The sequence below is a fragment of the Gorilla gorilla genome, chromosome 8 (genome assembly GCF_029281585.2).
Source record: "Gorilla gorilla gorilla isolate KB3781 chromosome 8, NHGRI_mGorGor1-v2.1_pri, whole genome shotgun sequence".
Taxonomy (NCBI): domain Eukaryota; kingdom Metazoa; phylum Chordata; class Mammalia; order Primates; family Hominidae; genus Gorilla; species Gorilla gorilla.
In genome coordinates, this window is record NC_073232.2 from 139843378 (window position 1) to 139859598 (window position 16221).

The following is a 16221-nucleotide window of genomic DNA, read 5'->3' on the forward strand; positions in this document are numbered from 1 at the left end:
ACGATAAGACCTTGGTCCCTTTATGAACCTTGCCCTATGAATGAGTGAATGCATGGATGTTGTGAGGATGATGGCGGAGGTGGGAAGAGCTGTCATCTGTCGAGCTTCCATCTGCCTGGGGGTGAGATGATTTGGATTGGTTATAGGTGTATGTCTAAACCAGAAGTTGTTATCTTGGAGGGAGGCCCAGTATTATTATTTTGTATTCAGCCTGGGGTATGTTAGTCAAACTTTTTCAGTTACAATCACTAGTTTTGTATAAAGGGAGTGTGGGAGCTGGTGTATGTAAATGGGGAATCGAAGGAGAGAAATCAGTTTCAAGCATGGTTGGAGCCAAAAGTTTAAACAATATCATCACCTCTCAATTTCTCTCTCTCTATCTCTGGTTCTCTCTCTGTGTGTCTCTCTTTCTCTCTCCTTCTCTGTCTCTCTCTCTCTATGTCTTCATCTTTCCCTTCCCCCTCCATCTTTCCAACTTTCTCTACTTCTTTCTCTACCTCTTTCTCTCCACCTCTCCATTTCCTTCTCTCTCCGCACCTCTCCATTTTTCTCTCTCTGCCTCCATATGTCTCTTGCCTCCTCTTCCTCTCTCTCTTTCTCTTCCTCTCCATCTCTCCCTCTCTCTCTCCCCCTCTTCATCTATCTCTCTCTCTCTCTCCCTCTTGCTCCCCTCCCTCCTTTTTCCTCTCCTCTCCATCTCTCAGTTCTGGCTTCTGGTGTACGCTTCCTTATCAGGCAGGCTTTCTCAATGCAGTTGTACAGGTGCTTTCTGGCATCTCCAGGCATACCTAGTCCATAATGATGTAATTTTTCAAAGCTTTAGTTTCATTGCAGTTAATGGTGCACCATATTTAAGGAATCAAATCTTTCTAAGGGGCATTTTTACAAAAACAGCAGTCTCTGCTTCTTGTTCAATTTCCTCCCCCGGAGTCATCACTTTCAAACTTTTAAGCTGATTATCTTACTATTCTTTCTAAATTATATAGTACATTTTGATTTTTAATTTTTCATCATGTCTTGAATTCCTTCTATAGAAGTTAGGCAATTCACCTCACCACAGAAATATACCCTTCCCTAAACCCAGCTCCCACTATAGTTAAATTATTCTATTGTTAGATTATTATTTCGTAATGACATTATTATAACCATGTAAATACTACTACAAGCTGAGTCAAGTGGTTAACTGTGAGATACATACTTCTTTTTTGTATATAATACTGTTTCATTGGAGTGAATACATGTTCCTATTTTTTCTTTTCTTTTGCTTAGTTTTCTATAGATTTATCACTAATTCAATCCCAAGTTCTCTAATTTTCTGATTCTCCACTCAAGACGTTCAGACATTCTATGGCTTTCATACTTCTGCAGAAGTGTCTCCCAGAGTTTTCTAACCCACAGCAATCTGGATTTGTTGCCCTCTAGGTCTGGTGTGCACTTCTCATTGGAGATCTCTCTTTGCTGTCATCCTGAAGTTTTTCTTTTGTTTCCTGTATTCATGGCCTGTTTATGTGTATCTCATGTTTTTCTCTTTATTGGTTTATATACTTATTTTGTTGGAGTACATCCTGAAGTAGCTTCCTGAGAAAGGGTTGGGGGAAGTATAATTTTGAGATCTTACATATTTGAAAATGTTTATTATAGTATTAATGGAGAGTAATACATTCTGGTTATTCTTGAATCATTGGGAATAAATTCTAGATTAAAAATATTTTTTTCTCCAGGGTTTTGAAGACATTGTTCCATTGTCTTCTAAGCTCCCAGGGTTATTTTTAAGAAGTCCAAAGTGTTTCTGACTTCTGAGACTCTGTAGGTCATCTGGAAGCTGGTAGGATCCAATTTGCTGAAATTTTATGAGATTTACCTTGGTTTGGGTTGAATGTTATTCATTGTGCTGGAAACTTGATTAGTCCTTTCCATCTGGAAAGTCACAGCCTTGTGTTATGGGACATGATACTGATTTTTTTTTTATTGATAATTCCTTCCCCCCTCATTTTTCTATTCTTGTTTGTAGAATTCTTTTGTTTCTGTGTTGGACCTGTGAAACTATTCTTATTTTTTTATTATCTTAATTTTCTCTCATTTGTTTTTTTTTCTCTGATATCTGGGAGATTTATTTAACCTTATCTTTTAATTCTTCTAAGGTTTTTTTAAATCATTTTAATTTTTCATGAGCTTTTTCTGAGTCCTCGATGTTTCTCTTTTATAGCTTTCTTTTCTTATTTGTAGATACAATATCTCAGTATCTTCCCTTTTCATGAACAATATTAAGGTGTTTCTTTTTAAGGTTTTCTTCTCTATGTTTTCTCTTACTTCCTTTGAATTATTTTTTTCTGCATGTTTTGGTCTCCATTTTTCATGATAAATTACTATTGCTCTGGAGTTCTTATCTTCTTTGTTTTTGTTAGATTATGACTTCATAAATATCCTTCATTCATTTTAGTGTGTCTCTGGGTTGTCTGCTTAAAAGTGGACACTAAAAAGCCTATGGCAGGATTTTGTGTGTTATTGGGAATTGTCAACTGTGGACTTCTGTGTACTGCAGTTGGCTGAGATATTTTTATTAGAAATCTTAACATCTGTATCTCTAGGTTTTTCCTCTTGGGCCTCTCATAGGAGGATCTTCCATTGACTTGTCTTGAGGTTTAAGACCTGTCTGGCAGTGTGCTGAGAGTTGTGTCAAGGAAGAGATCCATGAGTCTTGGCATTGAGTGTAATCCTTATTCAATCTTTGTTTTTAGAAAGATACTCTTTCATTTCACTATACCTGATTGCTTCTCTTTACCTTCTCCTTAGAATAAACCTCTCTGACTAGATGCAGTGGCTCACACCTGTAACCCCAACTCTTCGGTAGGCCAACGCAGGAGGATCGTTGCTTAAGTCCGGGAGTTTGAGTTCGAGACCAGCCTGGACAACACAGTGAGATTCTGTCTCTACAAAAAAATTAAAAAATTAGCTGAGTATGTTGGCGCATGTCTGTGGTCCTAGCTACTTGGAGGCTGAGGCAGGAAAATCACTTGAACCTAGGAGGTTAAGGCTGCAGTGGGCCATCATCGTGCCACTGCACTTCAGCCTGGGCAACAGAGGGAGATCCTGTCTCAAAAATAAAAAATAAAAATAATAAACCTGTCATCTCCTGCCAATTCTAGAGAGTAGACAGTGTCTGGCAATCGGAAGTTGGGAGGGGATGTGCTATTGATTGAGTTGATTCTTAAACAAATTTCCACTTAACCCTCCATTTTGGTACCATCTTCACTACGTGCAAAAATAACTTGAGTCTTTTGGGGGTATTTCAGTAAGCACCTTTCTCAGATCCACTTGATCAATTGTTTATCACTTAATAAAATCCTTCTGCATTCTTTTTGGGTTCCTCCGTGCATGCGTGTGTGTGTGTGTGTGTGTGTGTGTGTGTGTGTGTGTGTGTGTGTGTGTTTTAGCTAAAACAACCAAAAATAAATATGTGTGTTCAATCCCTTGGTGCTCTTAGGCCCTTTGTCTCCTAATATCCACACTATGTCCCATAAGAACACTGATCAAAGACGTTTGGATCACTTCCTCAGCCCCTCAACTTGGCTCTAATCCTGTGAGCTTGGTTCTCTTGAGAGTCCAGGTCATCTGCTTTTCCTTGTGATGGGCAAACTGTGACTGTATGATTGACAGCTACATAAAAATCATGCAAATGGCAGTTCCCCAAAGAAAGAAATGCAGTGCCAACAAATTGGCAGCAACTGTCCCAGACACAGGGCAGCTTTGTCCTCCAAAAGGTGCTGATCTTGAGGAGGCACGGATTATCCTTGGTTGCTTTGTATTCAAAAACTGTTGGCATCATCTCAGAAACACTAGTTATCCAAGCAGAAAGCACCTCCCTTGGTGTTTTTCTCCATTGTAAGCCTCAGCAACATCTGTTCATACTTAGAGCTCCTGAATCCATTTATTAATGCAGATGCCCATTGAAGTGCAAGGACAGCAAAGGCTTCCTGGAGAAATTCCATACCCTGGGGAGAAAAAGGAAGCCATGAAAAGCAGGCTCTCCCAGAACTGTAGGCCTGGGACTTTGGGAGCCCGTGGGACTTTTGAGAGCACATGGCATGGACAGGGGATACACAGTGTCCTTCCTTTATTTGGATGACTAGCGGAAAAGGTGTGACATTTATTTTCCTGCTTTCACTGCTGAAGTCCTAAAGGAAAGAAATCTAAGGTAGAAAATGTAAATAATCTGCATGAGTTGTTTGGGTAAATGTGTTTTTTTGTTTGTTTTTGTTTTGTTTTGTTTTGTTTTGAGTCAGAGTCTGGCTCTGTCACCCAGGCTGGAGTGCAGTGGTGCAATCTCGGCTCACTGCCACCTCTGCCTCCTGGGTTCAAGCGATTCTCCTGCCTCCTGCCTCAGCCTCCCAAGTAGCTGGGATTACAGGTGTGCACTACCACGCCTGGCTAATTTTTGTATGTTTAGTGGAGATAGGGTTTCACCATGTTGGCCAGGCTGGTCTCAAACTCCTGACCTCAGGTGATCCACCCACCTCGGCCTCCCAAAGTGCTAGGATTACAGGTGTGAGCCACCGCGCCCAGCTGGGTAGATGTTCTTTATTCCTGTAAGTATTTCTTTTGTGTTAGTTTCTGAAACATAATGTCTGGGACATTCAAGGAAAGAATGTCATCCTTCTTAAAGGTTTAAATTCTAAGCTAAAAAAACCTTTTGTTTCCTTTTGAGACCTCTGGCCACCCATGCCACAATGATGCAGTCTCGAAGACAATGGTTTTGAAGGACATTCTTAATGGCAAACTTTAAATGAAGTCGATCATTGGCAGCTCAATGACAATGCCCATATGTTATGTCCTTTTCTTACTTAACAAGAACAAAAGGCCACAGCCAGAACAATTAGTCATATAGGAGGGATGAGATGACATTTTTACTCCCGAACTTTTCTGGTATAAAAGGGCCACCCAATGAGGGTCTGACAGTAAGTGTGAGAAATTTGGCAATAAAACCACCTATCTTTATAGATTTTGGGAAGTCCAAAATGATTAGGTAAAAGGCTACGTTTTTCTGCAAAGAAAAATGTTGAATTTTCATATGCTGTTTCACTTATTCTTGCCTACATGATACTAAATCTTGATTGTGCTTTTTTTCTACTTTGCAGCTCATTAAAACTCAATCTCATCCTAGTTCTGTCGCTGTCCACAATGCATGTGTTTTGGTGTTATCCAGTTCCATCTTCTAAGGTAAGGATTTGCCTCCATTGTAGATACTTAAATAGATGACTAGAATTGTAAATTATGTAAATTCCAAATACTTTCAAGGAATATGTGACAGAAAAGTAATTTCCTTTATTATTAGAGTTCTCAATGGGAAAAAGTCAGCAGATTGATGACATTAGTAAAAGAAAATATTTGTGTGACAAGTAATACTGGACTATATTCAAATTTGTTTTGAATTATTTAGGGTTGGCTCCTGCAAAGGGAAATATTCATCTCAATCTGAAGTAATTTTTTTGCCAATGGCAATTTATTTATTCCACATGCATTCATTCATAATCAAAGTGAACACTTAACCATGGAAACTATATTAAAAATAAAGTGGTCATTTTTCAAAAACAGTTTAATTTTTTCAGATGCAGAATATAGATAAAACATTAGAACTAAATAAAATATCACATAAAATATTAATTCATATATTTATTAGAGAATATTGATTGAACTCCTATGTTCATTGAACTGTTCAAGCCATTCAGAAAATAAATATCTTTCTTTGGAAAATTTAATACTATTTCTACATAATATTTCAGTTGTCTTTATGTCAATATTTTGTTTATAATTTTAAAATATCTTTTGTCATTGACAGCATTTTGAACTTGAACTTTTTTTCACTAAAACATAACCTGTCACATTATAATTACAGAAATCAATGTGATTTATGAAACTACTTTTAGGATAAAGGGATGTCGCATAAATCCTAAATGATAACTATATGTCTGAACATAATGATCTAGTTATTTATATTATTGGCCTTTTCACTAATCTTTGCATCTGTCATTTTTCTATTTCTTGTTTATTTAATATAGCTTCTTTTTTCTGGTTTACTACTATGAGCATTCAACACTAGTTTAGTCATCAATTCTATAAGACACCACATTGATCAAGCTGATGAGTCACAATCCATATACTGGTATATTTTCTCAAGTGTCTTCCTAATTACTTTCTGTTCTTTCCCCAAAGGTTTACTCATGACATTTCTGTTGAATAACAGGCTCTTCTCTGTAGCTTTTTTAAAAGAAATTAAGAATGTACTTTGTTCTAAAATACTTATGAGACTTCCTTGTCCATAAATGAAATGTTTCTCCTTTCACTGCATTTTCCTTATTTCTATTTTTGCACATGACAGTTTTGTTCTTGTTATTACCTAGTTCCATAGTAAGAGTGCGGATGCTATTCATGCCAATTTGATTGCTTAGGGTGAATGATTATGCAGGCAGACGACACATAGGCTTTTATAATATTTGTTGCAAACTTCACTGAGTCCATTAACCAGGCAAATATACAATCTTATTATGTTAATGAGTCTGCCCTGGCAAGGGCTGCCTTCGACGATCAGCAAAGTGCATCAGTATCTTTTTAGGGATGTTTCAGGAATCTCATAACCAGAACTGATACATTCCTTTTGCAGTATAAAGGTGGCATCATGAGTATTTCTGGAAAGAACTGGCTTGCTTCCCTTCCTGCAATGACTCAGAGGCCCTTCCCTGCTGGGGATTTTAAATAGAAGGCATTCTCTCTATCATGTTTGGATTTCCTCTGTTAGCACACGTAAAAACACATAGTGGATGTCCGACTAAGAGTGTTTGATTGGTTTTCTCATGACCAATATTTCTGAAACTCTCTGACCAAACTCTCTGAGATGAAAAAGGGGGGAAAAAGCCCATTTTTTTTTCCCCAGAGGCCAGTGGGAATGATTTGTCTGGGATGCACTGAATCTTCAGTAAACCACCCATGCGTGGGTGAAGAATTACAGGGAACGCTTTATGCACTCTGGCCCCGTTTCAACTTCCAAACAGTAACCTGAGACCACACTTGTTTTCCTGCACCAAGATAGAAAAAAAAAAATATGAGTTTTACCTTGTAGTATGTCTCTTTATTGATAATAAAAGCACTCAGTTTCCTTTTCCTCTTGTAGTTCTAGTATAGTTGAGAAACCTAAACTTAAAGTCAGATGTCTTGAAAATAATAGTATCTACTTCACAGAGCTTTGTTCAGGAGTAGGACAAGATGATGCCCATAATGCAAGCAGCACACAGATCATGGATAAATCTGTGCTTTGCATTACTGGTGAAATTTGTATTAGCATCTTATCAGTGTGTTATAACTCCTCTGAAACCATGCAAGAGGGAAAACACGACAAGTGTTGATGATTCGTACCCAAGCTCTGGGTCAGAGCTGCCTCTTGGAATCTCCAGCCCTGTCACATGGGGCATGCACCTTTGGTCTTGTACTTAGTTTTTTTATCTGCAAAATATGGGGTTGAACTTCAGGTTCCTGAAGGCCAGTTTGAACTCTAAGATTGCAGATCTATTTCTTCCACCACTAAGCACCCTACACTCTCCTACACTATCCAGGCCTCGAGCCAGTGATGACGACCTGAACTAAAGTGAGAAGTTGAAGATGCCATTGTTCAAGTATCAAGACATCCTTATGGGGAAACTTGGCAAATGGCCCAGGACAGGCCCCAGGAGAAAAGTGGTTCTGATTGACACCTAGAGTCTGATCCTCATGGGTTGTTTTTCTAAGTGAATTTCAAAAACAATTCCCAGGGCTAATTAGTGCTGCTCGAAATATTCTTTTTAAAATAACAGCAACAAGATAACTTATGTGTAGTGCATGATGTAAATACGGAATAGCAGCAAGTATATAAGTAGTGTAAAAATTAGACAAGTGGGTAGATCACCCCAAATAATATTTTGTATCTAGATAAAGTAGATATTGTGTTTTAGCAAAACTTCTGCCTTTAAGATGATTGATATATTGGATTTATCGCCATAAGATTTTGAAAATTGTTACTGTTGAAATACACTTTTAACCCTAAGGCTGTATTCTCTTTCTCCTCACCCATCTGAATTGCCAGGTGTCTGGAAAATCTGATTACTTTTTCATTCTGCTGAACAGCTGCCCAACCAGATTGGACAGGAGCAAAGAACTAGCTTTTCTAAAGCCAATTTTGGAGAAGATATTTGTGAAAAGGTCCTTTCGCAATGGAGTTGGCACAGGGATGAAAAAAACTTCCTTTCGAAGAGCAAAATCATGACTAAGTGTGCAAAGGACTCGGGGAATTAATCTAACTGTAGAGTGTGACTGACGTACTCAAAGTCCATCGTCTCTTTATCATTGAGTGTTGGCATGCTCTCTATTCTCAAATATCTTTCCTCTCCTGACTGGTACAGAGTAAATTGAGTAAAAAAAGAAAAAAAATGTAAACATGTCTCAAACCTGTCTCAAACTTCCACTTGTGAGAGAAAAAACAATTTATGTGGTCCATTAGTAACTTTTTCCTGAATGGGATGGACACCTTTGCTTTGGTTTTAACTTGGCCGGAAAGCATGAGCATGCTGACAGTCATCACGATAGTATGATTTTTTTTTCCTGCCTATAATATCATAACACGAATACTGTGATATTTGTTTTTCTTTTTAATACCGTTTTCTCAAATGACTTAACAGGCCCAATTCTTGGGGTGGGGGGATGTGCTATTTCTGTTTCTAAGGGGCTTGTGAAGTTAACCAAAATTAAGGTGAATGGTACAGCTGTATCAATTGATTGATTAATCGATACCAAGAACAAACATCCCTGGAGCACTCTAGATGTAATTCTTGTCTCCCTTTTCCTATTCCAAATATACTTAGCTATAGGGTGTTGTTTTGTTGTCTTGTCTTGTAAATTTGTTGCTTTTTAAAATCTTTAAGCACAGAAATGCTGCCAGTAACAACAAAAACAGAGAGACTGAGAGTGCCCTGTGTTGTCAGGGCAGCCATTTGGAAACCTGTTCCCCAAACTATGCTGATTAATGCCCTCTCCTTTCCCCCGTCCTTCCAGGAAAGACTGCCCACTCTTTGCGTTGAAACTCCTGACACTGCTTTTTTAAAAGGATAATGCGACATTGGTTGACATGTTATTTCAAATGCATAATATTAATAAATCTGTTCACACATATTGGATTCTGCAGCACACTAAGGGTGTTCGCTGTAAGCCACACACAGCTCCTAGACTGGGGGCAGCAGAAGCCTTAGGATGACCTGTCCTTAGTCATCAGCTTCAGATAGAAACACAGTCTTCAGAAAACAGTACTCATGGTGAGCTGGTCTCACAGTAATCAGCTAGGTTCACACAAACAAATCGGTTTCTACACAAAGCAGTCTTTACACATGCCATATTGTTGGTGATGTGCCAAGTGCCCACCGAAAGAAACAGAGGCCCCTAAAGGTCTTCTGTGATTTGTTGCTGACTTCTATGAAAACAAGTGGTTTCATGGTTGTGGTGTATGCTTATTTTGCTCTTGTTACACAGATTCATCCTAAGTATTGGGGGATGAAGTAACATAGATCATGCAAATACAAGTTATGGGAAGCAGCATTTATTTTAAGGATCAGGGAACTTCAGGGAAACACATTTTGGGAAGCACAGAGGAGCTTGGTAGAAGTAGAAGCCATCAGGCAGCATCCCTGCCCTCCGGGGTCCTTTGCGCCCTTCTAGCTACGTTTTCTTCCCTGCAAACCGGATGGTCTGCAAGACCTTTGTTTCTGCTCTCCAATAACTTCCATCTGCCTGGGGCTTTGTGTTGCTCTATAGGGCCTCACAACATCAGGCCCAGCACCTCCCCTGGGCCAGCATCTTTGATTTCCCTTTGGGGTCAGGGATCCACTCCTGGTTCTCTCTGCAGAAGCCAGAGATGCAGACACGGTCATGTGTGTGTGACTGCAGCATGAGCTGTGGCAGGGCAGACCCCTAAGAAGGGGTATGAGAGAGCAAGAAGAGGAGGACATTGCTCATTCTGCTGCATCACCCACTGCACCCTCACTGTTCCCTGGATCCAAAAGTACACACGTGGCCTTCCGGTCTGGTCCTTCTTTCAGCAGATATTCCATGTATAGGAAAGCCAGATATACCCTTCAATACTTTTTAGAAAGTCTGCTTAAACAAATTCATATTTTATTTCTAAGATCACCTCCTTCACATCAGTGTTCCCCTAAAGACACACACACTCACAGGAGCACACACCAGAAGGGGCAGCTATGGGCTGATTTTCTAGATTCAGAGTCATGGGCTTGAGTCTTGATGCAAACGTGGCCTTTGGGCATCTGCGAGGACAAGCAGGTGGGGATGCAGGGCACGGGCGTCACTGGGAGAGGAAGAGCTAGCTCAGGATGAGCGTCCTCCACCTGCTCCTTTGCTGCTCCCTCGTCTACTCATGGGCCTGGTCCTTTCTCGGTCATGGTCACATTATCAGTGGCCCTGGCATCTTCCCCCCACCAGCGGCCACATAAGAGGTCATACCAGCCCACTGCCATCCCTTCAGCAGCACCGTGGCCCCTGTCTCTGTTCCCAGGGTGTGTGGAGTGGGGCAGGTGGGAGACTTCTGTGCAGGTGTTGAAATGAGAGATCAGCCCAGCAGTGCTCCAGGTGTTGGAGTAGGATCTGAAGGCATTTCCCTTATCCGTTAATGACATCCAGTTACTTCCTGCTTGGTGGCCACAAAAGTGGCTGAAGTCATTGAGATTTTAAAGAAATATTTGAAATCAGAAACAAGCAAAACCCTTTGAAGTGGATGTACCTTTAATTCTTTTTTAACCCTAAACAATCATTCCGTTTCCCACTTCTCTATATGTATGTGGACACAGATGCAGTGAAGTACTCAGGCAATCCTGTGTCCCTTGGTTTTCTGCCGCTATGGCCTCTGCCTTTGTTCCTATGAGGTGGCTTTAAAAATCTAAGCCATCAGCCAGTGGCAGCACCACTCTCCTTACCCTCGGCCCTGAAACTGGAGTTCTCTTGGAGCATCTGCAAATGTGGCAAAGGGCTCTGCAGCACCGTGAGGTTTCAAGGGTAACATGCAAAGTGCTTCCAATAAAATGTGCAAAATCTGACAGAAGCTTGTCAGGGAAATTGGCATTTCTTATCTGCCTAACGTTATTGGCAGGGAAGCTAATTAGATAGGCTGATAGGCGTTATTTACTCCTGCAGAGTAGAAAACAAGTTACTTCATTAATAAGCTCATGGTAAATGTGGTGTAAATGGGGCATCTTGTGTACAGAAAAGATTGCTATTTCAGGAGAATCTTCCTAATTTTCTATTATTTGCATTTATATGGATTGGCTGGAATAATAAAACACCAAAAACATAATTGGAAAAATTCACTTCCCACTTCTAGAGCTAAAATATCATTTTAACGTCAGGGGGAAAAAGGCCTATGAGAAACTATTTGCACTCCAAAAATCATAGCAGATGAAAAGCTGGTAGGAAGGAGTATTTTCTTTCTGAAGAAAAATTGCGCCTCTTGCTAAAGTTTTAGGAATAAAGTGTTTAAAAGCAAGGCCTGCTCTCAAGGCTGCATTGGCAAGTAGGAAAGTGGCTTGGGGTGACGGGGGCAGTGATGAGAGAGGGCCCTGGTGACCCTCTACCGTCCAACACCAGGGGTGCTGCTGGGGGCCTGAATTTCACCTTTAGATTTGGATGCATCAGGCAAAGCTTTGGAAGCCCCTGGACTGCAAGCATCCCAAGGGATGAATAATCTTTTAGTCAGTTTTGGCCAACTCTATCTGAATGTGATTGATCTTCATGTTCTATCTGGAGAGATTTTATTGGAAAGGAAAGAAAAGAACTCATGAGGGCCATGGATACCTGGAGAGAGAGAATGCTGGTGTGGAGGAGAGGAGTGCAAAGGGAAGCTTAGGAGGCCAGATACCAAAGGCACTGGGCCACATGAACTGTACTTGAATCCTGGGGTCCTTGTTCACTCAGTGGTGCCACCTTGCTCTAGCTTCTAGAATCCTTTTGAGCCCCAAGCTTAATCACCCTTAAAATGGGGCCAGTATTACTTACATTTGAAGATTGTTCATTTATTAATTAATTTATTTGTTTGACAAATATTGAGCACCTTCTGTGTTCTCGGTACTGGGAATACAGCAGTGAAGAAAATAGAGCTCAATTATTGGGATGGGATGGCGCGATGGAGTTAGAGAAAACAAGAATATATATTTAATATATAATCCTATATACGTGTGTATATATATATGTGTGGGTGTACATAGTATTTCAGATGGTGATAAGGAGAAACAGCAAGGAAGGGGGAGCTGCAGTATTGTGAGGTGGAGATGGGGATGCGATTTCTGATTCAGCGCTCAGGTAAGGGATCGCTGAGAATTGCGAGAATCCCAGTTTCCTGGCTTGGAGTGAGCAGGGTGAGGGTGGAGAGAGATGGCACCTTACAGGGAGGAGGGCTTCTGTGTGGCCTTGCAGGACTTTTGTTTTTCCTCTGAGTGAAACAGGAAACCACTGGAGGGTTTTTAAGCAAAGAAATGACATCATCAAATGTATTTTTGGTTTTCATAAATTCCTAAGAGTGAAAACGAAAATACACACCTAGCAGGTTTCAATAAAAGTAGGAGTGATTCGTGGTGTGAATGACATCCAGCAACACGGATTCTCTCCTTCCTTGCCTGCTTTGTGATTCTGCCCTGAGAAGTAATTAAGCGGCGATGTGAAGCCCTGGATTGGATCAGGACCCCGGGACAGGAACGCGGCTGCTCTCCAAGGTGCTGAGGGGATTTGGGACAGTAGAGCAGATTCCTGGCCCATCGCCTGAAAATGGTCTTGAGGCTAGAATGTCATGCCCCTGGATTATTTTTCATGTGCGAATGAGGAACGTTTTGTTCTCACAAATATCTACTGAGATTATCATAGAAATATCCCCCATTATTTTTTGGAGGGATGCATGTTGCGGTGGTTAATACTGAGTGTCAACTTGATTGGATTGAAGGATACAAAGTATTGACCCTGGGTGTGTCTGTGGGGGTGCTGCCAAAGGAGATTACCATTTTAGTCGGTGGGCTGGGAAAGGCAGACCCACCCTTAACCTGGGTGGGCACCATCTAGTCAGATGCCAGCGCGACTAGAATATAAAACAGGGAGAAAAATGTGAAGGACAGACTGGCCTGGCCTCCCAGCCTGCATCTTTCCCCTGTGCTGGATGCTTCCTGCCCTTGAACATCAGACTTTTCAGTTTTGGGACTTGGACTGGCTCTGTTTGCTCCTTAGCTTGCAGACAGCCTGTTGTGGGACCTTGTTATCCTGTGAGTTAATACTTAATAAATTCATGTATATATATTAGTTCTCTTCCTCTGGAGAACTCTGACTAATACACATGAGTATGGATGGAAAGTCTGTGGGTTAAAGCTCAAGCAAAAAAATAAAATAATTAAGATTTCTACTCTTGTACCTGACTTTTTAGGGTGCTCCTCTCATTTTTTTTGTTGGCTATTTATTTCTAACGCTAAGTCCTTAAAAAACAAACAAAGATGTCTGCTATAAAATTTCTACCTCAAACATTCATTCCCATTCATCTTTGAGTACTTGCAGTAAGAGATCAACATTTTAGGGAAGGAAAATCTGAAAACAATTAGATTTCATCTCCCACATGCAGTAAGGCTGAGAATATGGCAATTTGATATTAAAGGCCTGTTCCTACACTCAATATTCTCATCTCTCCTTTTGTCCCATCTGAAAATAACAGTGAGCATCTAGGAGCCTCCTCTCCACTCTTTCCCTCCTGAACTCCTCGTTGTTAATATTCAGACACACTCACATGGTGAGGAAATAGGCAGGCTTCTCTGTTGGTGGAAGATTTTGGCTTGACTTCTCTTTTATGGGGTAAAGATGGTCTTTTGGTTGAGCATGATGGCTCTCTCGGGGCTGTCTGGGATGGACTCTCACCTGTGCTTCTCCTCTTCATGTGGGCTGTGCACACTGTCAGCTTCCCCCAGTGCCACCTTCCCCCAAGCCAAGTGTGCAGCTTTTCTGAGCAGTTGACTCCACCAGCTCAGTGTTTTTCCCCAGCTTGCAAGGTCATTCTCATGCTTGCCTTACACAAAGGGAGATGAAAGGCAAGGTGCCTCTCCTGGAGCGCAAACCATGATGGAGCCACAGATGCAGCCCATGCAGCATAAATATCTCTCTCCAGAATAACAAAGACCAAGACCAAGTCCTGCAGGATCGTTCCACCTGCTGGGCCTTGCGCCTGTGAGTTCCATCTTGCACTGTGCATTGTTTAGAGTGTGTCTGAGCCTCTGGTTGGCACCTACCTGGCTGACATCTGCCTATCAAGTTTTAAATCCAGCTAATGCCCTCTATGGAGAAACTTTGCCAAGGAATCTAACCCAAGGAGATAAGTGAGACTCAACATGTGGGTACAAACAGTCTGCTCTTCAGTGTTCACCTAGCTTCTACTTGACAGGTCTGAAGTTTCTACCAAGTGCTTTCCACATAGTGTCTCATTTGCCCCTCCACAGCCATGTGAGGGGCACTAGGATGTTCTTAGTCCTGTGTGCGGACAAGGAAACCAAAGCTTACAGAGATGCAGTGATTTTCTTGTGGTCACATATCTGGTAAGTGGCAGATCTGCCTGGCTTCAAAGCTGGTGCCCTGTGATCTGTGATGTCCAACTACCCATAGTATAATCTCAAGGCTCAGTTGGGGGGAAAATTTGCTTCCAAACTCATGTGATCGTTGGCAGCATTCATTTCTCTGTGGCTTAAAGCCTGAATGCCTCAGTTTTTTTGCTGGCTGTTGGCAGAAGGTCACCTTGGTTCCTAGATGCTGCCATCAGTTCTTTGCCACATAGGTACCCACCGTGGCTGCCAGCTTCATCAATACCACCATGGGGAAGAATCTTCTAGCAAAAGGGGTGCTGCAATCTTAGGTAACATCATCATGAATGTGACGTCTCATCACCTTTGCTTTATTCTAATGGCTAAAATCAAGTCACTAGTCCTGCCCACACTCAAGAGGAGGGGCTTATACAAGAGAATGAACGCAGGGACATAGGGACCATGGGGGGGGGCACTGTGGAGTCTGTCCAGCACTGACATTATGAGTGGCCACCTCAGCTATGGGAGAGGACCATCCCATGCTGGAACAGAGCCCTAAGAAGTGAGATCCATACCAAATTTGAGTAGTATGTGAGCAACACCTGCAAAAAAGAACCTGTGAGGTGTTAAACCACAAGTATATGCATTATATTAGTCTGTTATTACACTGCTAATGAAGACATACCAGAGTTTGAGTAATTCATAAAGGTAAGAGTGTTAATTGACTCACAGTTCAGCATGGCTGGGGAGGCCTTAGGAAACTTACAATTATGGCAGAAGGGGAAGCAAACATGTCCTTCTTCACAGGGCAGCAGGAAGGAGAATGAATGCACAGTGAAGGGGGAAGACCCTTATAAAACCGTCAGAACTAACTCACTATCATGAGAACAGGATGGGAAAAACCGTCCCCATGATTCAATTATCTCCACCAGGTCCCTCCCACAACACATGGGGATTATGGGAACTACAATTCAAGATGAGATTTGGGTGGGGACACAGCCAAGCCATATCACACATGTAAGCAAGCTTCTCCTTCACAGGGTTTGTCTGTGTCTCTGCGTGCTGTGGAACAACCTTGAGGCTCAGACTTAGATTCTTTTAGGGCTTAAACACATATAAATAATTGAGTTATTGGAGTCCTACTATGTGCCAGTCACTGGCTGAAGAGTTTACATAAGATTTCATTCAATTTCCATAACAACTCTAAAAATACAACAAAATACCTGTTAGGTAGATACTCTTGTTAGCCCCATTTCACAGATAAGCCATTAGGTGCAAAGAGATTAAGTTCTCTGCCCAAGGTCATGTAGCTTGTGAGCAGTAAAGCCAAGTTGGGAACCCAGGCAGTCTGACTCCAGTATATGAACATGTCCCCAGCCCAGTGTCTGAAGCCTTTATCTTACTTGAGTGTCCCAACATTTTTGAATGGCACAGGCTGGTGAAGAAAAGTTGGCTGCATTTGATTACAGGAGAGACAGGGTGGAGAGTAAGTAAACAGAAATGGCAAAAAGGACACAGTGAGGGGAAACGAAGATGTCTTAGAAATGTTCAAGATATATTTCACATGGTGAAATGTATTCCCATGGGAAAGAACAAAGGA

The 16221-nt window shown here is 41.3% G+C and overlaps 1 protein-coding gene across 1 annotated transcript; it reads left to right on the forward strand.

Moving 5' to 3' along the window:
• The first annotated feature begins 4955 nt into the window (after nt 1-4955).
• On the forward strand, nt 4956-9190 carry NPS (neuropeptide S). The gene is made up of 3 exons (XM_004050268.2): nt 4956-5023; nt 5136-5217; nt 8111-9190. The coding sequence occupies exons 1-3, from the start codon at nt 5016-5018 to the stop codon at nt 8288-8290; spliced, it is 270 nt and encodes an 89-aa protein (XP_004050316.1). The 5' UTR covers nt 4956-5015; the 3' UTR covers nt 8291-9190.
• Nucleotides 9191-16221: the final 7031 nt, after the last annotated feature.

Coding starts and splice junctions, on each gene's coding strand:
- NPS (XM_004050268.2), top strand. Junction 5,218..8,110: donor ATCCAGTTCCATCTTCTAAG/GTAAGGATTTGC, acceptor CTGAATTGCCAG/GTGTCTGGAAAATCTGATTA.